The 27,060-nt window shown below is 59.8% G+C and overlaps 2 protein-coding genes across 5 annotated transcripts in view; one reads left to right on the plus strand and one right to left on the minus strand.

The window, feature by feature from the left end:
- BCOR (BCL6 corepressor) overlaps positions 1–27,060 on the plus strand; it is a 199,204-nt gene that overhangs the window by 138,369 nt on the left and 33,775 nt on the right. For 3 of the 4 annotated variants that reach the window (XM_069761606.1, XM_069761608.1, XM_069761609.1), the window contains one exon: positions 26,560–26,689. In XM_069761606.1, the coding sequence (XP_069617707.1) occupies positions 26,604–26,689 (86 nt within the window). In that variant the 5' untranslated portion in view covers positions 26,560–26,603. Of the gene's footprint in view, positions 1–11,081; positions 11,550–26,559; positions 26,690–27,060 lie in introns of those variants that run through there. The other variant, XM_069761607.1, reaches the window with a different exon arrangement.
- Positions 4,084–11,832, minus strand: LOC138671573 (basic proline-rich protein-like). The gene is made up of 7 exons (XM_069759752.1): positions 11,468–11,832; positions 10,774–11,128; positions 9,980–10,595; positions 6,113–6,549; positions 5,452–5,868; positions 4,852–5,268; positions 4,084–4,692 (listed from the first exon to the last, which is right to left on the minus strand). The coding sequence occupies exons 1-7, from the start codon at positions 11,830–11,832 to the stop codon at positions 4,084–4,086; spliced, it is 3,216 nt and encodes a 1,071-aa protein (XP_069615853.1).

Here is a 27,060-nt window from a genome sequence, read left to right on the forward strand (position 1 = left end):
GTGACCTGTTTTATTACGCGGACCGAGTGTCTTCATGAAAAAAATGGGAACATACACTAGTCTACTTCGTATTTTGGATGACACTTGCCTATTCAAGTCTATGGGTTCTGAAAAAATAGGAATCAATATGGATCATCCGTATAGCACCTGATTTGTGTTTATACACGGCAAGTCATTGACATAGGCATTTGGACTTGTAAATGTTAATAACTGCTGATGCCATATGGCGCCCGTCCTGTACAATACAGGAATATGGTGTGAACTGGGCCCCGGTCCCGCAGAGCAGTAATGCTGCTGGGCTCATGAGCTGTGGGCCGGACAGGACGCGGGATCCATTACCTGTAAACGTCCCGGGAATTCATTTTTGGGAATGAAATATTTCAGGCTGCACTAAAGATTGTTCATGTTCCCCACATGGGCTCATGGTTGGCACAGCAGTGCCCTGGTGAGTGTGGGGGCACTGGATGGACATAGTGGAGCAGTGGCTCGGTTTCCGGCACATCCTCCCGGGATAGAAGGGTGTCGGAGCCGGTTTCGAGGTGGTTATGAGCCTCAGGCTGCGAGCTCAGTGTGAGAGGGTTAACGGGAGTGAAGCGCTCATGTACAGAACAGGGAGAGGTGTTGGGAGCTTAGCTGCCTGCAGCTCTGGTGAGGACTCTGAGGCCATAGACAGTGGAAACTGGCGGCATGCCAAGCTGGAGAGGGAGGAGAGCGGCAAAGGAGGGCACAGGCAGCGGGGGGCGAGAGCGGCGGAACACAGGGCTCACACAAAGGCGAGCAGCCGCCCGCCCTCACCTCCGTCAGCACAGCCCTGAGTCACAGGGACAAGGTGCAAGCCCGAGTGATGGTGGCAGGGCCTGCTCTCCAGCCCCACTGCAGCGCCAATTATAGGGGCTACCACCTACACCGCAGCGCCAATTATAGGGGCTACCACCTACACCGCAGCGCCAATTATAGGGGCTACCACCTACACCGCAGCGCCAATTATAGGGGCTACCACCTACACCGCAGCGCCAATTATAGGGGCTACCACCTACACCGCAGCGCCAATTATAGGGGCTACCACCTACACCGCAGCGCCAATTATAGGGGCTACCACCTACACCGCAGCGCCAATTATAGGGGCTACCACCTACACCGCAGCGCCAATTATAGGGGCTACCACCTACACCGCAGCGCCAATTATAGGGGCTACCACCTACACCGCAGCGCCAATTATAGGGGCTACCACCTACACCGCAGCGCCAATTATAGGGGCTACCACCTACACCGCAGCGCCAATTATAGGGGCTACCACCTTCACCGCAGCGCCAATTATAGGGGCTACCACCTACACCGCAGCGCCAATTATAGGGGCTACCACCTACACCGCAGCGCCAATTATAGGGGCTACCACCTGCACCGCAGCGCCAATTATAGGGGCTACCACCTGCACCGCAGCGCCAATTATAGGGGCTACCACCCGCACCGCAGCGCCAATTATAGGGGCTACCACCTACACCGCAGCGCCAATTATAGGGGCTACCACCTACACCGCAGCGCCAATTATAGGGGCTACCACCTACACCGCAGCGCCAATTATAGGGGCTACCACCTACACCGCAGCGCCAATTATAGGCGCTACCACCTACACCGCAGCGCCAATTATAGGGGCTACCACCCACACCGCAGCGCCAATTATAGGGGCTACCACCTACACCGCAGCTCCAATTATAGGGGACACCTACACTGCAGCGCCAATTATAGGGGCTACCACCTACACCGCAGCGCCAATTATAGGGGCTACCACCTACACCGCAGCGCCAATTATAGGGGCTACCACCTACACCGCAGCGCCAATTATAGGGGCTACCACCTACACCGCAGCGCCAATTATAGGGGCTACCACCTACACCGCAGCGCCAATTATAGGGGCTACCACCTACACCGCAGCGCCAATTATAGGGGCTACCACCTACACCGCAGCGCCAATTATAGGGGCTACCACCTACACCGCAGCGCCAATTATAGGGGCTACCACCTACACCGCAGCGCCAATTATAGGGGCTACCACCTACACCGCAGCGCCAATTATAGGGGCTACCACCTACACCGCAGCGCCAATTATAGGGGCTACCACCTACACCGCAGCGCCAATTATAGGGGCTACCACCTACACCGCAGCGCCAATTATAGGGGCTACCACCTACACCGCAGCGCCAATTATAGGGGCTACCACCTACACCGCAGCGCCAATTATAGGGGCTACCACCTTCACCGCAGCGCCAATTATAGGGGCTACCACCTACACCGCAGCGCCAATTATAGGGGCTACCACCTACACCGCAGCGCCAATTATAGGGGCTACCACCTGCACCGCAGCGCCAATTATAGGGGCTACCACCTGCACCGCAGCGCCAATTATAGGGGCTACCACCCGCACCGCAGCGCCAATTATAGGGGCTACCACCTACACCGCAGCGCCAATTATAGGGGCTACCACCTACACCGCAGCGCCAATTATAGGGGCTACCACCTACACCGCAGCGCCAATTATAGGGGCTACCACCTACACCGCAGCGCCAATTATAGGCGCTACCACCTACACCGCAGCGCCAATTATAGGGGCTACCACCCACACCGCAGCGCCAATTATAGGGGCTACCACCTACACCGCAGCTCCAATTATAGGGGACACCTACACTGCAGCGCCAATTATAGGGGCTACCACCTACACCGCAGCGCCAATTATAGGGGCTACCACCTACACCGCAGCGCCAATTATAGGGGCTACCACCTACACCGCAGCGCCAATTATAGGGGCTACCACCTACACCGCAGCGCCAATTATAGGGGCTACCACCTACACCGCAGCGCCAATTATAGGGGCTACCACCTACACCGCAGCGCCAATTATAGGGGCTACCACCTACACCGCAGCGCCAATTATAGGAGCTACCACCTACACAACAGCGCCAATTATAGGGGCTACCACCTACACTGCAGCGCCAATTATAGGGGACACCTACACTGCAGCGCCAATTATAGGGGCTACCACCTACACCGCAGCGCCAATTATAGGAGCTACCACCTACACCGGAGCGCCAATTATAGGGTACACCACCTACACCGCAGCGCCAATTATAGGGGCTATCACCTACACAACAGCGCCAATTATAGGGGCTACCACCTACACTGCAGCGCCAATTATAGGGGACACCTACACTGCAGCGCCAATTATAGGGGCTACCACCTACACCGCAGCATCAATCGTTAGGGGCTTAAATGAATTATGGTGCAGCAGGAATTATCGGGGCTGCCGTGTATTACGGTACAGCGGGGATTATCGGGGCTGCCGTGTATTACGGTACAGCGGGGATTATCGGGGCTGCCGTGTATTACGGTACAGCGGGGATTATCGCGGCTGCCGTGTATTACGGTACAGCGGAGATTATCGGGGCTGCCGTGTATTACGGTACAGCGGGGATTATCGGGGCTGCCGTGTATTACGGTACAGCGGGGATTATCGGGGCTGCCGTGTATTACGGTACAGCGGGGATTATCGCGGCTGCCGTGTATTACGGTACAGCGGGGATTATCGGGGCTGCCGTGTATTACGGTACAGCGGGGATTATCGCGGCTGCCGTGTATTACGGTACAGCGGGGATTATCGCGGCTGCCGTGTATTACGGTACAGCGGGGATTATCGGGGCTGCCGTGTATTACGGTACAGCGGGGATTATCGGGGCTGCCTCATCTCGGTATGATTTGCCGTGTAATAGTCGGGGTATTAGGACAATGATTCCCAGCCGCTGTCTGGTGACGGACAGTCCGAGTCCCTACAATAGAGGCACATTCCGGGCTGCGCCTGCCAATCCTTGAGCTCCAGGCAAGGTACACAGCTGGCGAGGAAGGGACCGGGCGACTAATGAAGAGCCAGCAGAATGCAGCAGGCGCAGAGAGACTGAACGGAATGATCAAGTGTCCGCTCCTGTCCATGGGAAAGCTGGGTGACAGCTACTATAGCCTCCGCTCCTGCCATAGCTGATCCACGCTCCCCGTCCTATTTCCGCGATCTTTCACTCAGCCTTTCCCAGTACAATGTCATACAGGGACAGAAACCCTGATGATGGCAGGGGAGCGGGCAGAGGACAGGAATGCAGACAGGAGCAGAGAGGCATTCGTTGGGCTGGAGCCCCCTGACACTCCTCCTACGGGGCAGATGGCTACAGACCACCACTGTGCACATGAGTGGGTCACTATAGGGCGATCTCCCCTGCGATCTTTCTCTGCACGACTCAGATCGTTTCCCTGATCAGAGTTCAGCCGTGTGTTCATACTACACCAGTAAGGAGATGTGGCGACCTCAGGGCCGGGGCCGAGCTCCTCAGAGCCGGGGCCGAGCTCCTCAGGGTCGGGGCCGAGCTCCTCAGGGCCGGGGCCGAGCTCCTCAGGGTCGGGGCCGAGCTCCTCAGGGTCGGGGCCGAGCTCCTCAGGGTCGGGGCCGAGCTCCTCAGGGCCGGGGCCGAGCTCCTCAGGGTTGGGGCCGGGCTCCTCGGGGCCGGGCTCCTCAGGGTCGGGGCCGAGCTCCTCAGGGTCGGGGCCGAGCTCCTCAGGGTCGGGGCCGAGCTCCTCAGGGTCGGGGCCGGGCTCCTCAGGGCCGGGGCCGGGCTCCTCAGGGTTGGGGCCGGGCTCCTCAGGGCCGGGGCCGGGCTCCTCAGGGCCGGGCCGAGCTCCTCAGGGCCGGGGCCGAGCTCGCCGGGGCCGAGCTCCTCCTCAGGGCGGGGGCCGAGCTCCTCAGGGTCGGGGCCGAGCTCCTCAGGGCCGGGATGAGCTCCTCAGGGTCGGGGCCGAGCTCCTCAGGGTGGGGACCAAGTTCCTCAGGGCCGGGCTCCTCAGGGTCGGGGCCGAGCTCCTCAGGGCCGGGGCCGAGCTCCTCAGGGTCGGGGCCGGGCTCCTCAGGGCCGGGGCCGAGCTCTTCAGGGTCGGGGCCGAGCTCCTCAGGGTCGGGGCTGAGCTCCTCAGGGCCGGGGTGAGCTCCTCAGGGTCGGGGCTGAGCTCCTCAGGGCCGGGGCCGAGCTCTTCAGGGCCGGGGCCGAGCTCTTCAGGGTCGGGGCCGAGCTCCTGAGGGTCGGGGCCGAGCTCCTCAGCGTTGGGGCCGAGCTCCTCAGGGTCGGGGCCGAGCTCCTCAGGGCCGGGGCCGGGCTCCTCAGGTTTGGGGCCGAGCTCCTCAGGGCCGGGGCCGGGCTCCTCAGGTTTGGGGCCGAGCTCCTCAGGGCCGGGGCTGAGCTCCTCAGGGCCGGGCCGAGCTCCTCAGGGCCGGGGCCGAGCTCCTCAGGGCGGGGGCCGAGGTCCTCAGGGCGGGGGCCGAGCTCCTCAGGGTCGGGGCCGAGCTCCTCAGGGCCGGGATGAGCTCCTCAGGGTCGGGGCCGAGCTCCTCAGGGTCGGGGCCGAGCTCCTCAGGGTGGGGACCAAGTTCCTCAGGGCCGGGCTCCTCAGGGTCGGGGCCGAGCTCCTCAGGGCCGGGGCCGAGCTCCTCAGGGTCGGGGCCGGGCTCCTCAGGGCCGGGGCCGAGCTCTTCAGGGTCGGGGCCGAGCTCCTCAGGGTCGGGGCTGAGCTCCTCAGGGCCGGGGTGAGCTCCTCAGGGTCGGGGCCGAGCTCCTCAGGGCCGGGGCCGAGCTCTTCAGGGCCGGGGCCGAGCTCTTCAGGGTCGGGGCCGAGCTCCTCAGGGTCGGGGCCGAGCTCCTCAGCGTTGGGGCCGAGCTCCTCAGGGTCGGGGCCGAGCTCCTCAGGGCCGGGGCCGGGCTCCTCAGGTTTGGGGCCGAGCTCCTCAGGGCCGGGGCCGGGCTCCTCAGGTTTGGGGCCGAGCTCCTCAGGGCCGGGGCTGAGCTCCTCAGGGCCGGGCCGAGCTCCTCAGGGCCGGGGCCGAGCTCCTCAGGGCGGGGGCCGAGCTCCTCAGGGTCGGGGCTGAGCTCCTCAGGGCCGGGGTGAGCTCCTCAGGGTCGGGGCCGAGCTCCTCAGGGTGGGGACCAAGTTCCTCAGGGCCGGGCCGGGCTCCTCAGGGTCGAGGCCGAGCTCCTCAGGGTCAGGGCTGAGCTCCTCAGGGCCGGAGTGAGCTCCTCAGGGTGGGGACCAAGTTCCTCAGGGCCGGGCCGGGCTCCTCAGGGTCGGGGCCGAGCTCCTCAGGGCCCGGGCCGAGCTCCTCAGGGTCGGGGCCGAGCTCCTCAGGGCCGGGGCCGAGCTCTTCAGGGTCGGGGCCGAGCTCCTCAGGGTCGGGGCCGAGCTCCTCAGGGCCGGGGCCGAGCTCCTCAGGGTCGGGGCCGGGCTCCTCAGGGCCGGGGCCGGGCTCCTCAGGGTCGGGGCCGGGCTCCTCAGGGCCGGGGCCGGGCTCCTCAGGGTCTGGGCCGGGCTCCTCAGGGCCGGGCTCTTCAGGGTCGGGGCCGAGCTCCTCAGGGTCGGGGCCGAGCTCCTCAGCGTCGGGGCCGAGCTCCTCAGTGCCGGGGCCGGGCTCCTCAGGTTTGGGGCCGAGCTCCTCAGGGCCGGGGCTGAGCTCCTCAGGGCCGGGCCGAGCTCCTCAGGGCCGGGGCCGAGCTCCTCAGGGCGGGGGCCGATCTCCTCAGGGTCGGGGCTGAGCTCCTCAGGGCCGGGGTGAGCTCCTCAGGGTCGGGGCCGAGCTTCTCAGGGTGGGGACCAAGTTCCTCAGGGTCGGGGCCGAGCTCCTCAGGGTCGGGGCCGAGCTCCTCAGCGTCGGGGCCGAGCTCCTCAGGGCCGGGGCTGAGCTCCTCAGGGCCGGGCCGAGCTTCTCAGGGCCGGGGCCGAGCTCCTCAGGGCGGGGGCCGAACTCGTGAGGGTCGGGGCTGAGCTCCTCAGGGCCGGGGTGAGCTCCTCAGGGTCGGGGCCGAGCTCCTCAGGGTGGGGACCAAGTTCCTCAGGGCCGGGCTGGGCTCCTCAGGGTCGGGGCCGGGCTCCTCAGGGCCGGGGCCGAGCTCTTCAGGGTCGGGGCCGAGCTCCTCAGGGTCGGGGCTGAGCTCCTCAGGGCCGGGGTGAGCTCCTCAGGGTCGGGGCTGAGCTCCTCAGGGCCGGGGCCGAGCTCCTCAGGGTCGGGGCCGAGCTCCTCAGGGCCGGGGCCGAGCTCATCAGGGTTGGGGCCGGGCTCCTCAGGGCCGGGGCCGAGCTCCTCAGGGCCGGGGCCGAGCTCCTCAGGGTCGGGGCCGGGCTCCTCAGGGCCGGGGCCGGGCTCCTCAGCGTTGGGGCCGAGCTCCTCAGGACCGGGCTCCTCAGGTTTGGGGCCGAGCTCCTCAGGGCCGGGGCTGAGCTCCTCAGGGCCGGGCCGAGCTCCTCAGGGCCGTGGCCGAGCTCCTCAGGGCGGGGGCCGAGCTCCTCAGGGTCGGGGCTGAGCTCCTCAGGGTCGGGGCGAGCTCCTCAGGGCCGGGCCGAGCTCCTCAGGGTCGGGGCCGAGCTCCTCAGGGCCGGGCCGAGCTCCTCAGGGCCGGGCCGAGCTCCTCAGGGCCGGGGCCGAGCTCCTCAGGGTCGGGGCCGAGCTCCTCAGGGTCGGGGCCGAGCTCCTCAGGGCCGGGGCGAGCTCCTCAGGGCCGGGCCGAGCTCCTCAGGGTCGGGGCCGAGCTCCTCAGGGTCGGGGCCGAGCTCCTCAGGGTCGGGGCGAGCTCCTCAGGGCCGGGCCGAGCTCCTCAGGGTGGGGGCCGAGCTCCTCAGGGCCGGGCCGAGCTCCTCAGGGCGGGGGCCGAGCTCCTCAGGGCCGGGCCGAGCTCCTCAGGGCCGGGGCCGGGCTCCTCAGGTTCGGGGCCGAGCTCCTCAGGGCCGGGGCCAAGCTCCTCAGGGCCGGGGCCGAGCTCCTCAGGGCCGGGCCGAGCTCCTCAGGGTCGGGGCCGAGCTCCTCAGGGCCGGGCCGAACTCCTCAGGGCGGGGGCCGAGCTCCTCAGGGCGGGGGCCGAGCTCCTCAGGGCGGGGGCCGAGCTCCTCAGCGCCAGGGCCGAGCTCCACAGTACGCACCATTACATTGCAGCTTGGCAGAGCGCAGGATTTCCTTTCTTCTGCCGTGTCTCTCGGGGGAGAGCTTGTATTCGGGTATATACGGTATTCTCCGCTTTCACATTCACGAGTCTCGGAGCCAGCGAGGAAGTTCAAGGATTGTGCGAATGCAAATTGTGCCGTGAAATCTGCGCTGCGGCCTGGAGCTAATCCCGGGGCTGATCCCAGGGGCTGCGCCCTCAGGGTGCCCAGTCTGGGGGTCCCAGCACAATGTACGGTCTGTGGGTGGCTCAGTGATTAGTCTCATCACTCCTGAGGATGAGGATCGGGAATCTCCGTCACATTTGGTGTGAAAAATATTCCTGCAATTATTAATGATCCTGTGAAAACGCTCTGCTAGAAGTGATGGGGCTGCATCTTGGAGAAACCGCAGCAGATATGAACAGAGGCCATCTGTGTGTTAGTGCTCGGTCACAGCAGTGCGGTTCCGATGCGCGATCTCATTCACACTGCCGACATTCCTACAGTCCATGCAGCCATTCACATGTGTCTGGGAAATTGCGGAGACGTGACCCTCCGAGTAAAATCGGCACTGCAAGTCAGTGGGCGAGAAAACATCAGGCGGCACTCGGATGACATCTGAGTGCACTGTGATCTCACAGACTGTCAGAGATGAATTGTCGGTCAGCCTATCATGTCTGACCCCGCGCTACGCACAAGCGGCCCCGTCAGTCTCCGAACTGGCAGAGGTCCAAGCAGCCCGAAATAATGGCATACCCCGCAATACGCCATCGCTCCATGATTGGGGCCCCCGGTTCATCTACCATGCCCCCTCCGGTGATGGAATCGTAGGACCAAAGCTGGAGTCCTTATATTTAGGTGGTCGTGCCTCCGCCCCTCATAGATCTGCAGTCATGCGGGTGATCGGACAGAGGCAGCGCCACACTGACAGGCTGCAGCATGCCACGCCGAACTGAGGCCAAACCACGACGCGCACATGAAGCCCCTGCGTCACCGGCAGCCAGCGGACCCACGAGCACAGGGTTCTGCGTGGAACAATTCGGGCACGTGAAAATTCGAGCTGTAAACGGATTGCCCCGATGTGTGCACCATCATGTGGCCGGCGTGTATGGGGAGTCAGTGTGACAACATGCAGGATATGAAGTGTTAAATGTAACAATGTATCAACTGATCGCATCACATAATCCTGGGGGCTCCCCTCCCCCAGCTCCTGTGCAGACAGCTAGAGATAGATAGTAGATAACGGATGGATAGATGCTGGATGGATGGATAGATAAGATAGATAGATAATAGATAGATAATAGATAGATAGATGATGGATAGATAGATAAATAGATAGAGATAGATGATAGATAGATTATAGATAGAGATAGATAGATGATAGATAGATAATAGATGATAGATAGATAATAGATGATAGATAGATAATAGATAAATAGATAGACGATAGATAGATAATACTGTAGATGGATAGATGATAGATAGATGATGGATAGATAATAGATGATAGATAGATGATAGATAGATAATAGATAAATAGATAGATAGACGATAGATAGATAATACTGTAAATGGATAGAGATAGATAGATGATAGATAGATGATGGATAGATAATAGATGATAGATAGATAATAGATAGATAATAATAGATAGATGATAGATAGATAATAGATGATAGATAGATAGATAATAATAGATAGATAGATAATAATAGATAGATAGATAGATAATAATAGATAGATAGATGATAGATAATAGGTAGATAATGGATAGATAATTTTAGATGATAGATACTGGATAGATAGATGATGTTGCTCCGTCACCAGCCTGCCCTACACTGCTGATCGCTATCTGCCAGTAATGCTCGGGTGGGCTCCTGTTCCTGGGGTCCCCCGGTAATGCTCGGGTGGGCACCTGCTCCTGGGGTCCCCCGGTAATGCTCGGGTGGGCACCTGTTCCTGGGGTCCCCGGTAATGCTCGGGTGGGCACCTGTTCCTGGGGTCCCCGGTAATGCTCGGGTGGGCACCTGCTCCTGGGGTCCCCCGGTAATGCTCGGGTGGGCACCTGTTCCTGGGGTCCCCCGGTAATGCTCGGGTGGGCACCTGCTCCTGGGGTCCCCCGGTAATGCTCGGGTGGGCACCTGCTCCTGGGGTCCCCCGGTAATGCTCGGGTGGGCACCTGCTCCTGGGGTCCCCGGTAATGCTCGGGTGGGCACCTGCTCCTGGGGTCCCCCGGTAATGCTCGGGTGGGCACCTGTTCCTGGGGTCCCCCGGTAATGCTCGGGTGGGCACCTGTTCCTGGGGTCCCCCGGTAATGCTCGGGTGGGCACCTGCTCCTGGGGTCCCCCGGTAATGCTCGGGTGGGCACCTGTTCCTGGGGTCTCCCGGTAATGCTCGGGTGGGCACCTGTTCCTGGGGTCCCCCGGTAATGCTCGGGTGGGCACCTGCTCCTGGGGTCCCCCGGTAATGCTCGGGTGGGCACCTGTTCCTGGGGTCTCCCGGTAATGCTCGGGTGGGCACCTGCTCCTGGGGTCCCCCGGTAATGCTCGGGTGGGCACCTGCTCCTGGGGTCCTCGCAGCCCCCGCGATCTTCCCCGGCAGACGTGCTGCGCAGAGGAAAGAGACCGTTACACAGGAAGAGATTACACTGAGGATGGAAAGAATTAGCGCAGCCCTGAGCGCCGCGTGTGTAATGAGGACATGATGGGGAGACAGGCAGGAAGAACGAGGGGGATGGGTGGAAGGTAATTGCCGCCTGTCTGGGGAGTGTCAGCGGGACAGCACGTAGGACGGCGGCACTGCCGGGCTGCTCGGCGCTGTCACTGTCGGGCGCACGTGTGGCGCATTATTAGCGGCCTGCGCCCTCCGTGCGGCTCCTGCCCCGGGCTTCCCCTCTGCGAGCCGCCTCCCCGGCCCCACAGCCGCCGCCGCTCCCCAGCTAACACCGGGGGAGTAGAGGGAGGAAGGGGGAGGGGGCTGGCGCGGCTCCTGCTGCCGCCTCCCACCGCTCATCTTTCTTCTTTCCTGGGGGCTTCGGAGATTGACCTCGCTCACCCACCCCCCACCCAGCCAGGCAGCAGCGGCGCCTCCTCCTCCCGGGGAGGGACGGATCACTGCTCGCTCCGCTGTGCGCACCAGCCTGCAAATAACAAGAATAAACTTTAGTGCGTCCGCTGCGCGTCTGGAGAGAGCAGCGCGGAGACCGGGCTCTGCCGGCGGGACCGATCACTGCTACCGGACCGATCACTGCTGGTACCGATCACTGCTACCGGACCGGACCGATCACTGCTACCGGACCGATCACTGCTGGTACCGATCACTGCTACCGGACGGACCGATCACTGCTACCGGACCGGACCGATCACTGCTGCGGACCGATCACTGCTACCGGACCGATCACTGCTGGTACCGATCACTTCTGCGGGACGGGTCAGCCCTTATGTGGCAGGATGCTGCGGATGGACTGCCTTATTCTCACCGGGATTTACAAGGAGGATCAGTGCCGGACACAGACCTCTGCTGACTGAGGCTCCGCTGCGAGGACGACCCCGGCACCGCAGGTAGGCACGGAGGGTCGGTGGCACGGAGGCTCGGGGGTCGGCGGCACGGAGGGTCGGGGGTCGGAGGCACGGGGGTCGGCGGCACGGGGTGTGCGGTGTTGGATGTCCGCGGCGGGGAGTTTCCGAGTTTCCGAGAATCCCCGCACTTGCCCGGGAGCAGCAGGTCGCCTCCATTGTACGGTGCCAGGGTCTGGTGGGCGATCGCTGCTCCGGGGGTCTCTCGCACGTCGTGTTCTTGTGTTCTGGCTGCTGCCTCTGATCTATCGCAGCGATGTGGTCGCATTGATCGGCAATCAGTGCGTTCTGTGCAGGTTGCTGCGTGTCATTGATCGCCACGATGTGGGGGGGGGGGTAATTGTGGCTCTCGGGGAAAGTCCCGGGGTGTCGCATCCTGTGAGAATGTGCGCTGAGCGATGTACTGCTGATCGTCCGTCACCGGAGCAGGCTATGTAACCGGAGAGGACGATCGCGGCGCGATGTGTGTGCTGTGCCGCTGCGCCTGGAGCCCCGCACACGGTGATGCTTTGTCTCGGGGGTCGCCGTGCCCCTCGGATGGCAGCACTGACAGCTCCGGGCACGGTGATGTGTGAGGACACATAAAGCACCCGCTAATGTGTGACCCCGGTCTCCGGCGGAGGCTCCCGCGGCGCCGCTGATTGCAGCAGGGCATCATTAATCTTGTGTGCGGGCAGGAGACAGCGGAGCATCCGCCGAGCTGAATTATTAACGAGGAGTAATGGAAGGTTCCTGGCGTGCGGGCAGCGAGGGGTTAAGCGCCTGCTCCGGGGAAGCTCGCGGTATAATCCAGGGGCAGGACGTGTCGGGGTTAGGAGTGAAGTGTCGCGCTGCGGCGATCACCGGAGGACTCCGTGTCACGCAGCTCCCGGGGATGATCGGGTTAATGAGTGATGGATGGCGGCGCGGGATCGGCGGTTTTTCCGACTGGACGATCGGGCGTTGTTGCACTTTTGACCTCGGAGCGGAGGGCACGGGGCGCGGGGTTGTTTGGAAAGTATATGAGCTGTCGGTGTCTCCGGCCGGGCGTCAGCGCCAGTCTCCGCTCACAGGTAATTATCGCTGCTGTGCGCGGAGCCGCGGCGGCTGTAAAACACTAATTGCCCCGTTTTATGGCTGCTGTGACCTTCTTTATACGGCGCTCATTATACGAGGCTCTGGACGGGGAGCGCCGCGGAGCTCCTGACAGCACAGGACGAGCGGTACGAGCCTCTCACCGAGGACACGGCCATTATCGTGTGTAGCCAGAGGTCCGGCCTGAGTACTGCCGCCCGGGGCGACAACTGACAACTCCTCAGTAGGACGGGGCCGGATCTCCCCTGCCCGGCCGGCACTGCCAGCAGACACTACTCCCCGGCCGGGCCGGCACTGCCAGCAGACATCACTCCCCGGCCGGGTCGGCACTGCCAGCAGACATCACTCCCCGGCCGGGCCGGCACTGCCAGCAGACATTACTCCACTGTCGGGCCGGCACTGCCAGCAGACACTACTCCCCGGCCGGGTCGGCACTGCCAGCAGACATTACTCCACTGTCGGGCCGGCACTGCCAGCAGACATTACTCCCCGGCCGGGCCGGCACTGCCAGCAGACATTACTCCACTGTCGGGCCGGCACTGCCAGCAGACATTACTCCACTGTCGGGCCGGCACTGCCAGCAGACATTACTCCCCGGCCGGGCCGGCACTGCCAGCAGACATTACTCCCCGGCCGGGCCGGCACTGCCAGCAGACACTACTCCCCGGCCGGGTCGGCACTGCCAGCAGACACTACTCCCCGGCCGGGTCGGCACTGCCAGCAGACATTACTCCCCGGCCGGGCCGGCACTGCCAGCAGACATTACTCCACTGTCAGGCCGGCACTGCCAGCAGACATTACTCCACTGTCGGGCCGGCACTGCCAGCAGACATTACTCCCCGGCCGGGCCGGCACTGCCAGCAGACATTACTCCCCGGCCGGGCCGGCACTGCCAGCAGACACTACTCCCCGGCCGGGTCGGCACTGCCAGCAGACACTACTCCCCGGCCGGGTCGGCACTGCCAGCAGACACTACTCCCCGGCCGGGTCGGCACTGCCAGCAGACATCACTCCCCGGCCGGGCCGGCACCAGGTCCCGGTATCATTACCGGCCATCACTTCTGGCTCTGACTCCGGGTTCCCTACAATGGCGCGGTCTCCACTTGTGAGATTTGTATGCCGAGGAGAATCACGTCACAGACGGCAGTAAATCGCGCCTGGCAGACACTTCTGCTCCCCGCTGTGGCCCTCACAACCCAAACTGTGCTGCCAGGTCGTCTGCCTGTGAGGGCGCCGTGCCAGTCCTGCCGCGGAGACAACACGGGACGTGACCGGCATCACCCCCAGCTAGTCCGTGATCCGTCTGCCGGGAACCTCCGTCTTGGCTTATTTCCTATAGTCGCGCGTGACATTTCCTGCAATTCAGGCTGCGACAATTGATGAAGTACTGCGGCCATATACCGTGTCGTTATCATACATGGGACGTTCATTAGGGTCCTCGGGGGCCGGTTCTGAGCAAGAGACCTCCGCATTCACACGGCCGGCGGGGCTCTGTATGTTATGGATAGAATCCCACGGTTTACAGCCTGCGGGGTTGTTCACTTGTGGGGTGTTTTTTGTGGCGACATGTCCCATCGTGTTATGAGCCACAGATGAAAATTAAGGCCAATTCACACCTGAGTGATTCTTCTCATGCGCGAAAAACTGTCCCGAGTTTCATCAGCGTTTTTATCAGTTTCCTGATAGTTTGGTCAATGGTTTATCATAAAGGCAGATTCAGACCGCGCACATCAGCCCGAGACTTGGCCACAATGCCTTCTGTCAGACTGCACAGAGACAGGAGACAGGACAGAGACAGGACAGACTGCACAGAGACAGGACAGACTGCACAGAGACAGGACAGACTGCACGGAGACAGGACAGTGAAGGGACACAGGATAGACTGCACAGAGACATGACATACTGCACAGAGACAGGACACAGGACAGACTGCACAGAGACCGCACAGTTAAGAGACACAGTATAGACGGCACAGAGAAGGGACACAGGACAGACTGCACCGAGACCGCACAGAGGCAGGACAGACTGCACAGAGACAGGACAGACTGCACGGAGACAGGACAGTGAAGGGACACAGGATAGACTGCACAGAGACATGACATACTGCACAGAGACAGGACACAGGACAGACTGCACAGAGACCGCACAGTTAAGAGACACAGTATAGACGGCACAGAGAAGGGACACAGGACAGACTGCACCGAGACCGCACAGAGGCAGGACAGACTGCACAGAGACAGGACACAGGACAGTCTGCACGAAGACAGGACAGAGGCAGGACAGACTGCACAGAGACAGGACAGACTGCACAGAGACAGGACAGACTGCACAGAGACAGGACAGACTGCACAGAGACAGGACAGACTGCACAGAGACAGGACAGACTGCACAGAGACAGGACAGTGAAGGGACACAGGATAGACTGCACAGAGACACACACTGCACGGAGACAGGACAGAGATGGGACAGAGGACACAGACATGGTGCAGAGACGGCGGCCACTTCTCTCAGGACCCACACACTTGCATTGGAGAGATTGATCCGAGACAGACAAGTCTGTGCAGGTCACTGGGCCACACAAATCCACGGGAGCAGCCCCAGGATGTCACAGGTGCCGGTTAAATCTGTGAAAAGCCTGACTAGAACTTGTGCACTAACTCCCATGTGAATGAGGCCTTATGCTATCGGCCAGCACACTAACGGCCGGATCGGAAGTAGCTGGAGGGCAGGAGCTGGTATGGGTGGTCACTCCCTCATCCAGTTATAAAGATGGCAAACTCTTATTGCATTTCTCATGTAAAAACCGGAGGCCATACGGATGTACAGAACGGACACTGCTCGTACCAATGTACAGGGGGAAACTGTGACAATCACAGACGTGTGAACGAGGCCTTTGTGCCGTTTTTTTACTTGTGTTTCGTATTGGGGTCTTTCTGCTTCAGTTTTCTCCCCAGTCAATTTTAGGCGTTGTTTTCAAGCAGAAACGCCTCCAGCATGGCCATGTCCTGCTTTCTGCTCCAGGAGATACCAGCACCATGTGGACTGTAGAGGAAGGATATTTTGAACATCACTTGGCCATGTTCACACAGACAGGCTTTTTTACATGGATTTTGTACTAGATACTGCCATGAAATCCACAAAAACATTCTTGAATCAATGCAAAACCCCCTAAGGGCATGTCCACACTGAGTTTTGCTGCTGCATGTGTCAGGAGGAGTTGGAGTTTCCCACAGTTTTTCCTCCAAATCTCCTGAACATCTTAGTATGAACAAACCTACATGGGAATTATGGAGTCATTTCTGCCTGACAAAAAGCCCCAGAATTTGACCTATGAAAATCAATAGAAGCAGAAAAAATGCCCAATACTCAAAATAAAAAGGGTATGTGCGCACCAAGTATTTCCAGCAGAAACGCTCACATTTTTGAGAATTTGGAGAATCTGTGACTTGTTATGTGTGTTTGGACTAGATAGAAATAAAACATTGTGTGAACATACACGCAGAAAACTCCAGATTACGGCCACATTCAATATATGGTCGGTATTTTACATCAGTATTTGTAAGTGAAAACCAGGAGTGGGTATGAAATCCACAAGTGCTGACGTGTTTCTATTATTATTTTCTTCTGATTGTTCCTCTCCTGGTTTTGGTTTACAGATACTGAGGTAAATACTGACCAAATACTGACCTTGTGAACGTGGCCTAAGATTCATGGATGCTTTAGGCCACATTCACACATTCAGTATTTGGTCAGTATTTTACCTCAGTATTTGTAAGCCAAAACCAGGAGTAGGTGAGAAACACAAAAATGGTGACCTGTTTCTTTTCTACTTTTCTTCTGATTGTGCCACTCCTGGTTTTGGCTTAGAAATACTGATGTAAAATACTGACCAAATACTGAATGTGTGAATGTGGCCTTATGCTAGTATAATTAGCTGTGATCTCCTGCGGACGCTATTAGGACTTGTGTGCTTCAGGTAGAACCTGTGATCTCCTGCAGACGCCGATCGTACTTGTGTGCTTCAGGTATAAGCTGTGATCTCCTGCAGATGCCGATCGTACTTGTGTGCTTCAGGTATAAGCTGTGATCTCCTCTGGACCTAGATCGTACTTGTGTGCTTCAGGTATAAGCTGTGATCTCCTCTGGACCTAGATCGTACTTGTGTGCTTCTTGTATAAGCTGTGATCTCCTATGGACCTAGATCGTACTTGTGTGCTTCAGGTATAAGCTGTGATCTCCTGCGGACCTAGATCGTACTTGTCTGCTTCTTGTATAAGCTGTGATCTCCTATGGACCTAGATCGTACTTGTGTGCTTTAGGTATAAACTGTGATCTCCTGCGGACGTAGATCGTACTTGTGTGCTTCAGGTATAAGCTGTGATCTCCTGTGGACGTAGATCGTACTTGTGTGCTTCAGGTATAAGCTGTGATATCCTGTGGACGTAGATCGTACTTGTGTGCTTCAGGTATAAGCTGTGATATCCTGTGGACGTAGATCGTACTTGTGTGCTTCAGGTATAAGCTGTGATCTCCTGTGGACCTAGATCGCACTTGTGTGCTTCAGGTATAAGCTGTGATCTCCTGTGGACCTAGATCGCACTTGTGTGCTTCAGGTATAAGCTGTGATATCCTGTGGACCTAGATCGTACTTGTGTGCTTCAGGTATAAGCTGTGATATCCTGTGGACGTAGATCGTACTTGTGTGCTTCAGGTATAAGCTGTGATCTCCTGCGGACCTAGATCGTACTTGAGTGCTTCAGGTATAAGCTGTGATATCCTGTGGACGTAGATCATACTTGTGTGCTTCAGGTATAAGCTGTGATCTCCTGCGGACCTAGATCGTACTTGTGTGCTTCAGGTATAAGCTGTGATCTCCTATGGACCTAGATCGTACTTGTGTGCTTCAGGTATAAGCTGTGATCTCCTGCGGACCTAGATCGTACTTGTGTGCTTCAGGTATAAGCTGTGATCTCCTATGGAACTAGATCGTACTTGTGTGCTTCCGGTATAAGCTGTGATCTCCTGCGGACGTAGATCGTACTTGTGTGCTTCAGGTATAAGCTGTGATATCCTATGGACCTAGATCGTACTTGTGTGCTTCAGGTATAAGCTGTGATCTCCTGCGGACGTAGATCGTACTTGTGTGCTTCAGGTATAAGCTGTGATATCCTGTGGACGTAGATCGTACTTGTGTGCTTCAGGTATAAGCTGTGATATCCTATGGACCTAGATCGTACTTGTGTGCTTCAGGTTTAAGCTGTGATCTCCTGCGGACCTAGATCGTACTTGTGTGCTTCAGGTATAAGCTGTGATCTCCTATGGAACTAGATCGTACTTGTGTGCTTCAGGTATAAGCTGTGATCTCCTATGGAACTAGATCGTACTTGTGTGCTTCCGGTATAAGCTGTGATCTCCTGCGGACCTAGATCGTGCTTGTGTGCTTCAGGTATAAGCTGTGATCTCCTATGGACCTAGATCGTACTTGTGTGCTTCAGGTATAAGCTGTGATATCCTGTGGACGTAGATCGTGCTTGTGTGCTTCAGGTATAAGCTGTGATCTCCTGCGGACCTAGATCGTACTTGTGTGCTTTAGGTATAAGCTGTGATATCCTGTGGACGTAGATCGTACTTGTGTGCTTCAGGTATAAGCTGTGATCTCCTGCGGACCTAGATCGTACTTGTGTGCTTTAGGTATAAGCTGTGATATCCTGTGGACGTAGATCGTACTTGTGTGCTTCAGGTATAAGCTGTGATCTCCTGCGGACCTAGATCGTACTTGAGTGCTTCAGGTATAAGCTGTGATATCCTGTGGACGTAGATCGTACTTGTGTGCTTCAGGTATAAGCTGTGATATCCTGTGGACCTAGATCGTACTTGTGTGCTTCAGGTATAAGCTGTGATCTCCTGCGGACCTAGATCGTACTTGAGTGCTTCAGGTATAAGCTGTGATATCCTGTGGACGTAGATCGTACTTGTGTGCTTCAGGTATAAGCTGTGATCTCCTGCGGACGTAGATCGTACTTGTGTGCTTCAGGTATAAGCTGTGATCTCCTGCGGACGTAGATCGTACTTGTGTGCTTCAGGTATAAGCTGTGATCTCCTGCGGACCTAGATCGTACTTGTGTGCTTCAGGTATAAGCTGTGATCTCCTGCGGACCTAGATCGTACTTGTGTGCTTCAGGTATAAGCTGTGATATCCTGTGGACGTAGATCGTACTTGTGTGCTTCAGGTATAAGCTGTGATCTCCTATGGACCTAGATCGTACTTGTGTGCTTCAGGTATAAGCTGTGATCTCCTGCGGACCTAGATCGCACTTGTGTGCTTCAGGTATAAGCTGTGATATCCTGTGGACGTAGATCGTACTTGTGTGCTTCAGGTATAAGCTGTGATCTCCTGCGGACCTAGATCGTACTTGTGTGCTTCAGCTGTGATATCCCCCGACGCCGATCGTACTTGTGTGCGTCACTTTGATGGGCGCAGACGTGATGACTTCCAGATGAGACCATCCTTCTTCTCCTGCCACAGGAGCACGTGTCGGGCGCAGGGAGATCACAGACAGCCCGGGACCTCTGGAGTTAATTAGCTCGCGGCCGGCCGTGTGTGAGCGCTACATTTGGCGCAGTAATGAGCGTCCCCAGGGAGCGCGCCGTGTACCGTGCCGGGTCAGGTCCACGGTGTAGTCGCCCTTCTGGCCGCGCTCCGTGTCCTGACGGCCTGCGATGTGGGGAGACGTAAGCACTAGACCTGCTGGAGCGAGTCCGCGCAGAGTTTGGCTCCAGCGCATCGCGCTCGTAATGCGATCATTGTGTGGGAGCAGCTGTTTCCCCCACACTTCGCCCGGCGCTGTGAGCTGTCATGTGTCCTCCGGGCATTAACTCTATCAGGGAGGGAGGGGGACTACAAGTCCCAGCGCGTGGTGGAGAAAGATCAGCGGCTTCCCAGATCCGGGGGTTGTGCGCCCACACTGGTTCTGGGAGAGGTCGGATCGCGTGTCGGCCCGCACACTGCCACAAACGGCTGCCGGAGAGCTGCGCTCCGTTCTGGGACATAAAGGGTGTAGTCAGCTCGCCTGCAGCTGCGAGGAAAGTCACAGAGGAGGCTGTCTGCAGCGGAGGCTGTAAAATAATAATGGGAGCCTGTGTAATTGTGGGCACAGCGGGAGGAGCAGGAGCTGTGCGCCGCCATGTGTGCGCCCTCCGGAGCGGATCATTATCTCTGGTATCTGCCACATAGCGGAGCCTGGACACCTGGGTGACGGGGACACTTGGCTATGTGCACACCTTGCGGATTTTGCTGCGAATCCTCAGCAGTTTCCCATGAGTTTACAGTACAATGTAACCTATGGGAAACAAAAAAACGCTGTGCCGCGGAAAAAAAACGCGCAAAAACAGCGGTTTATTTTCCACAGCATGTCAATTCTTTGTGCGGAATCCGCAGTGTTTTTACATCTGCTCCAATAGAAAACTGCAGCGGAATCCACAATAGAAAATGCGATAAATCCGCAGGGAAAACCGCAGCGGTTTTGCCCTGCGGATTTATTAAATCCGCTGCGGAAAAATCCGCAGTGGACCATTCTACGTGTGCACATACCCTTTTACACACAGCGTCAGGGCGGCGGGTCCTGTCACTACTCACCTTTGTTATTAGCGTGTCTGTGCGCAGTGTATATCATCTGCATGCGCACACGCCTCCGTATCATCTTACGCAGGACACAAAAAACCTGCGTGTGCATGCGTTTCAATGCGTTTGCCTTGTTTACGCTGGCAATTGCGTACTTGGTGCTCTTCTGCATCTGTCTCCTGTACACTAGCTGCAGTTTTCTTGCGTTTCTATACACAGGTATATGTGGAAGTGTAACAAAAAAGCCAGAGCAGCAGTGCAAGGTCCGGATGTAGGTCCCCACAGAGAATGGTAGGGTGCACGATAACACCAATCTGTGGATTCCGTGTGTTTAGTCAGCCTGTGGACAGGCTACATAAAGCGCATCCACTATCCATAGTACACGCTGCGGAATTCACAAGCACCAAATACACAATGTGTGACCCCACTAGGAATTGCTTTGGGTTTTCTAGAAGCATAGGTGACGTTTACACTGCAGGAACCACCACATGTAAATGTATCGTGACAAGATTCCTCTTTTATTTCCACAAAAAACAACCTGCACAAAATCGGAGGCGCAGCCGAGACACGATCCGTTCTGTGCAGAGTCTGAATACAGGGTCACTACATTTGGAGCGTTACACTGAGGAGATGGACAACATGCACATCACGGCAGTGTGCGCCACACCGTTTGCTCTGCCGGCAGTCTGGGCCACACCAGGCGCTCTGCCGGCAGTTGTGCGCCACACCGTGTGCTCTGCCGGCAGTTGTGCGCCTCACCGGGCGCTCTGCCAGCAGTGTGGGCCACACCGGGCGCTCTGCGGGCAGTGGTGTCCTACACAGGGTGCTCTGCGGGCAGTGGTGTCCTACAGCAGGTGCTCTGCCGGCAGTGGTGTCCTACAGCGGGTGCTCTGCCGGCAGTGGTGTCCTACAGCGGGTGCTCTGCGGGCAGTGGTGTCCTACACAGGGTGCTCTGCGGGCAGTGGTGTCCTACACAGGGTGCTCTGCCGGCAGTGGTGTCCTACAGCGGGTGCTCTGCGGGCAGTGGTGTCCTACACAGGGTGCTCTGCCGGCAGTGGTGTCCTACACAGGGTGCTCTGCCGGCAGTGGTGTCCTACACAGGGTGCTCTGCCGGCAGTGGTGTCCTACAGCAGGTGCTCTGCCGGCAGTGGTGTCCTACAGCGGGTGCTCTGCCATTAGTGTGTCCTACACAGGGTGCTCTGCGGGCAGTGGTGTCCTACAGCGGGTGCTCTGCGGGCAGTGGTGTCCTACACAGGGTGCTCTGCGGGCAGTGGTGTCCTACACCGGGTGCTCTGCCATTGCACCAGTGCCGGGCGCTTGTTGCCCCCTGGAATGTGGCTGCCGCCTGTGATCGCCCCCGGGCTGAGGATTAGTGCTGCCGTGTATGTGCTGGAGCCGCGCGGACACCGGGAATGTGGAGCTATTGATCTGCGCAGGGTGAAGCCTCGGGGGAGCAGCTGCTGCGCAGAGCCGGAGCGCCACGTCCTCTCCTCCAGCACTGATGTTCGGGCGCCCCCTCCTCTTACTTATTAACCCGGCATTTAGCAGCGCGCCCTCCCCCCGGAGCAATTACACTCCAGCCCTGGAATAAATCATGCGCTGCGATAATCCTGTTAATAAGACGCAGCTTGTTCCTGACACGTCACCCGCGGGCTCACACCTCCGCCGCACCGAGCAGAGCAGGGACAGACGGCTCCGTGCTGTCACTGGTGTCTGTCCCTGGCGGTCACACTCCGGGGACGGTCTCCGGCCACTGGGGTAACCTCTCCCTGGGAGTGTGGCACACATGTGACTGAGCCTCGGGGTCACGGTGCCCTGGCTGAGAGGTTATAGCGGTGTACGCACTCGTACCCAGCAGCCGTCACCTCTCACCGCTGCAGACACGTTACACCGTGTGATCCCGGCACAGTGATCCAACACACGCACATAGAGACGGACGAGGCGGCGCCACCCGCGGGGTCTCTAATCCCCGGTGATGTGCGCCTGTCCTGATCTGCAAGAACAACTGCTTTTGGGAATAATCAAGCAGCCTGCGCCCCCCACCTCAGAGCGCACCCCCTCACCACAGACTGCTGCCCCACCTCAGAGTGCACCCCCTCACCACAGACTGCTGCCCCCACACCACAGTCTGCTGCCCCACCTCAGAGTGCACCCCCTCACCACAGACTGCTGCCCCCACACCACAGACTGCTGCCCCACCTCAGAGTGCACCCCCTCACCACAGACCGCTGCCCCCACACCACAGACTGCTGCCCCACCTCAGAGTGCACCCCCTCACCACAGACCGCTGCCCCCACACCACAGACTGCTGCCCCACCTCACCACAGACCGCTGCCCCCACACCACAGACTGCTGCCCCACCTCAGAGTGCACCCCCTCACCACAGACCGCTGCCCCCACACCACAGACTGCTGCCCCACCTCAGAGTGCACCCCCTCACCACAGACCGCTGCCCCCACACCACACCACAGACTGCTGCCCCACCTCAGAGTGCACCCCCTCACCACAGACTGCTGCCCCCTCACCACAGACCGCTGCCCCCACACCACACCACAGACTGCTGCCCCACCTCAGAGTGCACCCCCTCACCACAGACTGCTGCCCCCTCACCACAGACCGCTGCCCCCACACCACAGACTGCTGCCCCACCTCAGAGTGCACCCCCTCACCACAGACCGCTGCCCCCACACCACAGACTGCTGCCCCACCTCAGAGTGCACCCCCTCACCACAGACCGCTGCCCCCACACCACACCACAGACTGCTGCCCCACCTCAGAGTGCACCCCCTCACCACAGACTGCTGCCCCCACACCACACCACAGACTGCTGCCCCACCTCAGAGTGCACCCCCTCACCACAGACCGCTGCCCCCACACCACAGACTGCTGCCCCACCTCAGAGTGCACCCCCTCACCACAGACTGCTGCCCCCACATCAGAGTGCACCCCCTCACCACAGACTGCTGCCCCCACCTCAGAGTGCACCCCCTCACCAGATTGCTACCCCCACCTCAGAGTGCACCCCCTCACCACAGACTGCTGCCCCCACCTCAGAGTGCACCCCCTCACCACAGACTGCTGCCCCCAACTCAGACTGCTACCCCCACCTCAGAGTGCACCCCCTCACCAGAGTGCTGCCCCCACCACAGACTGCTGCCTCTACCTCAGAGCGCACCCTCTCACCACAGACTGCTGCCTCTACCTCAGAGTGCACCCCCTCACCACAGACTGCTGCCCCCACCTCAGAGCGCACCCCCTCACCACAGATTGCTGCCCTCACTTCAGAGTGCACCCCCTCGCCACAGACTGCTGCCCTCACCTCAGAGTGCACCCCTTCACAACAGACTGTGCCCCCTCACCAGACTGCTGCCCCATCTCAGAGTGCACCCTCACTGCGCCCCCACCAGAGTGCACCCCCTCACCAGACTGCTGCCCCCACCTCAGAGTGCACCCCCTCACTACAGACTGCTGCCCTCACATCAGAGTGCACCCCTTCACCAGACTGCGTCCCATCTGAAAGTGCACCCCCTCGCCACAGACAGCTGCCCCCACCTAAGAGTGCACCCCCTCACCAGACTGCGCCCCACCACAGATTGCGCCTCTATCTCAGAGTGCACCCCACTTCACCACAGACTGCTCCCCCCACCTCAGAGTGCACGCCCCCACCAGACTGCGCCCCTCACCACCAGACTGCGCCCCCCAACCACAGATTGCACTCCCCATCAGACTGCAACCTCTACAGACTGCTCTCTCCACCACCAGACTGTGCCCCCCACTACCAGACTGCACCCCACCACAGACTCACTACGCTCCCCACCACCACAGACTGCTCCCCCTCCTCCACCACCACAGACTGCGCTCCCCCTCCTCCACCAGACTGCGCTCCCCTCTACCAGACTCACTGCGCACCCCCTCCTCCACCACCACAGACTCACTGCGCTCCCCACCACCACAGACTGCGCTCCCCTCTACCACAGACTGCGCACCCCCTCCTCCACCACCACAGACTGCGCTCCCCCTCCTCCACCACCACAGACTGCGCTCCCCTCTACCACAGACTGCGCACCCCCTCCTCCACCACCACAGACTGCGCACCCCCTCCTCCACCACCAGACTGCGCACCCCCTCCTCCACCACCAGACTGCGCACCCCCTCCTCCACCACCACAGACTGCGCTCCCCTCTACCACAGACTGCGCACCCCCTCCTCCACCACCACAGACTGCGCTCCCCTCTACCACAGACTGCGCTCCCCCTCCTCCACCACCACAGACTGCGCTCCCCTCTACCACAGACTGCGCACCCCTCTACCACAGACTGCGCTCCCCTCTACCACAGACTGCGCTCCCCCTCCTCCACCACCACAGACTGCGCTCCCCTCTACCACAGACTGCGCACCCCTCTACCACAGACTGCGCTCCCCCTCCTCCACCACCACAGACTGCGCTCCCCCTCCTCCACAGACTGCGCACCCCCTCCTCCACCACCACAGACTGCGCTCCCCTCTACCACAGACTGCGCACCCCTCTACCACAGACTGCGCTCCCCCTCCTCCACCACCACAGACTGCGCTCCCCTCTACCACAGACTGCGCTCCCACTCCTCCACCACCACAGACTGCGCTCCCCTCTACCACAGACTGCGCACCCCTCTACCACAGACTGCGCTCCCCCTCCTCCACCACCACAGACTGCGCTCCCCCTCCTCCACCACCACAGACTGCGCTCCCCCTCCTCCACCACCACAGACTGCGCTCCCCTCTACCACAGACTGCGCTCCCACTCCTCCACCACCACAGACTGCGCTCCCCTCTACCACAGACTGCGCACCCCTCTACCACAGACTGCGCTCCCCCTCCTCCACCACCACAGACTGCGCTCCCCCTCCTCCACCACCACAGACTGCGCTCCCCCTCCTCCACCACCACAGACTGCGCTCCCCCTCCTCCACCACCACAGACTGCGCTCCCCCTCCTCCACCACCACAGACTGCGCTCCCCTCTACCACAGACTGCGCTCCCCCTCCTCCACCACCACAGACTGCGCTCCCCCTCCTCCACCACCACAGACTGCGCACCCCCTCCTCCACCACCACAGACTGCGCTCCCCTCTACCACAGACTGCGCACCCCCTCCTCCACCACCACAGACTGCGCTCCCCCTCCTCCACCACCACAGACTGCGCACCCCTCTACCACAGACTGCGCACCCCCTCCTCCACCACCACAGACTGCGCACCCCTCTACCACAGACTGCGCTCCCCCTCCTCCACCACCACAGACTGCGCTCCCCCTCCTCCACCACCACAGACTGCGCTCCCCCTCCTCCACCACCACAGACTGCGCTCCCCCTCCTCCACCACCACAGACTGCGCTCCCCTCTACCACAGACTGCGCTCCCCCTCCTCCACCACCACAGACTGCGCTCCCCCTCCTCCACCACCACAGACTGCGCACCCCCTCCTCCACCACCACAGACTGCGCTCCCCTCTACCACAGACTGCGCACCCCCTCCTCCACCACCACAGACTGCGCACCCCCTCCTCCACCACCACAGACTGCGCTCCCCTCTACCACAGACTGCGCTCCCCCTCCTCCACCACCACCACAGACTGGGCCCCCAGTACGTGCCTGGCCGGCTGCGCTGTCTCCCGCTCTCCCCGCGCTGCTCCCGGCCGTGTCATTGCTCCCAGCCGCTCCGGAGCCGCACGATCTCCGCCGCGCTGACAGGTCATCTATCAGGAGACGCCTGTGATTTATACACGTGCGGCTCCACGCGGGGCTCGTGTATAAAGACGCAGCCGATGTACGGCCATAAATATTCCCACTCGCAGCTCATCCCCGCCCGCATTACACACAACGGCCATTGTTCTTCCTGCAGCCAGGATGGGGTTAATGGCAGCAGCGTCCTTGATCGCGCCGATGTCTGTGTGGTCCCGGTATGGAGCGCAGGGCGCCGCAAGGGTTAAGCCGGCACAGCAGCCGCCTGATAATGACAGCAATTATGTGCTACAGGCCGCAGAGTGACTGCGCGGGGAGGACGTGATTGCGTGTGACAAATGGCTCCAGCGTGGAGCGGGTTAATGAGATCAGCGAGTAAGTTGCTTTTCCCTTGACCTAGTGACGACCTCCATTTGCATCGCCCCCGTCACCCTCCATTGCTGGGAATGTCCCTGAGCGATTAGCGGCGGCTGAGCTCCCTCCCGAGCAGCGCTTATTAACGACCCGGGGGAGCGCGGCCGCCGGCGGAGCCTGTGCGCTGCAGCCGATCTCACCGCTTCTCTCCTTCTATGTTTCCGCACAGGGGACACACGGACGACAAGGAGGCTGCACTGCTAAGGGGGCGACATGCTTTCCGCTACCCCCCTCTATGGGAACGTGCATAGCTGGATGAGCAATGAGCGGGTCCGCATGTGCGGCATCAATGAGGACAGGTAATGGCCCGAATTCATCTACATTACAGCATCTGCCGACCGGCGCCATCCATCAGCCCTGCAGGCACGGTAACGGCGCGTCCCCACCAGCCCGAGGTGTCCCACAAAATCCACACTGATCCCTGCAGCCGTGGTGTGGGGAGCACGATGTATAGCCAATGTAATCTGCCGATCCCTGCAGCCCTGGTGTGGGGAGCACGATGTATAGCCAATGTAATCTGCCGATCCCTGCAGCCCTGGTGTGGGGAGCACGATGTATAGCCAATGTAATCTGCCGATCCCTGGTGCGGGGAGCACGATGTATAGCCAATGTAATCTGCCGATCCCTACAGCCCTGGTGTGGGGAGCACGATGTATAGCAAATGTAATCT

The sequence above is a fragment of the Ranitomeya imitator genome, chromosome 3 (genome assembly GCF_032444005.1).
Source record: "Ranitomeya imitator isolate aRanImi1 chromosome 3, aRanImi1.pri, whole genome shotgun sequence".
NCBI lineage: Eukaryota > Metazoa > Chordata > Amphibia > Anura > Dendrobatidae > Ranitomeya > Ranitomeya imitator.

Coding starts and splice junctions, on each gene's coding strand:
- LOC138671573 (XM_069759752.1), bottom strand. CDS start 11,832: ATGCGACCACATCGCTGCGATAGATCAGAGGCAGCAGCCAGAACACAA. Junction 5,869..6,112: donor GCCCGGCCCTGAGGAACTTG/GTCCCCACCCTG, acceptor GGCCCTGAGGAG/CTCAGCCCCGGCCCTGAGGA. Junction 4,693..4,851: donor GCCCGGCCCTGAGGAACTTG/GTCCCCACCCTG, acceptor GGCCCTGAGGAG/CCCGGCCCCGGCCCTGAGGA.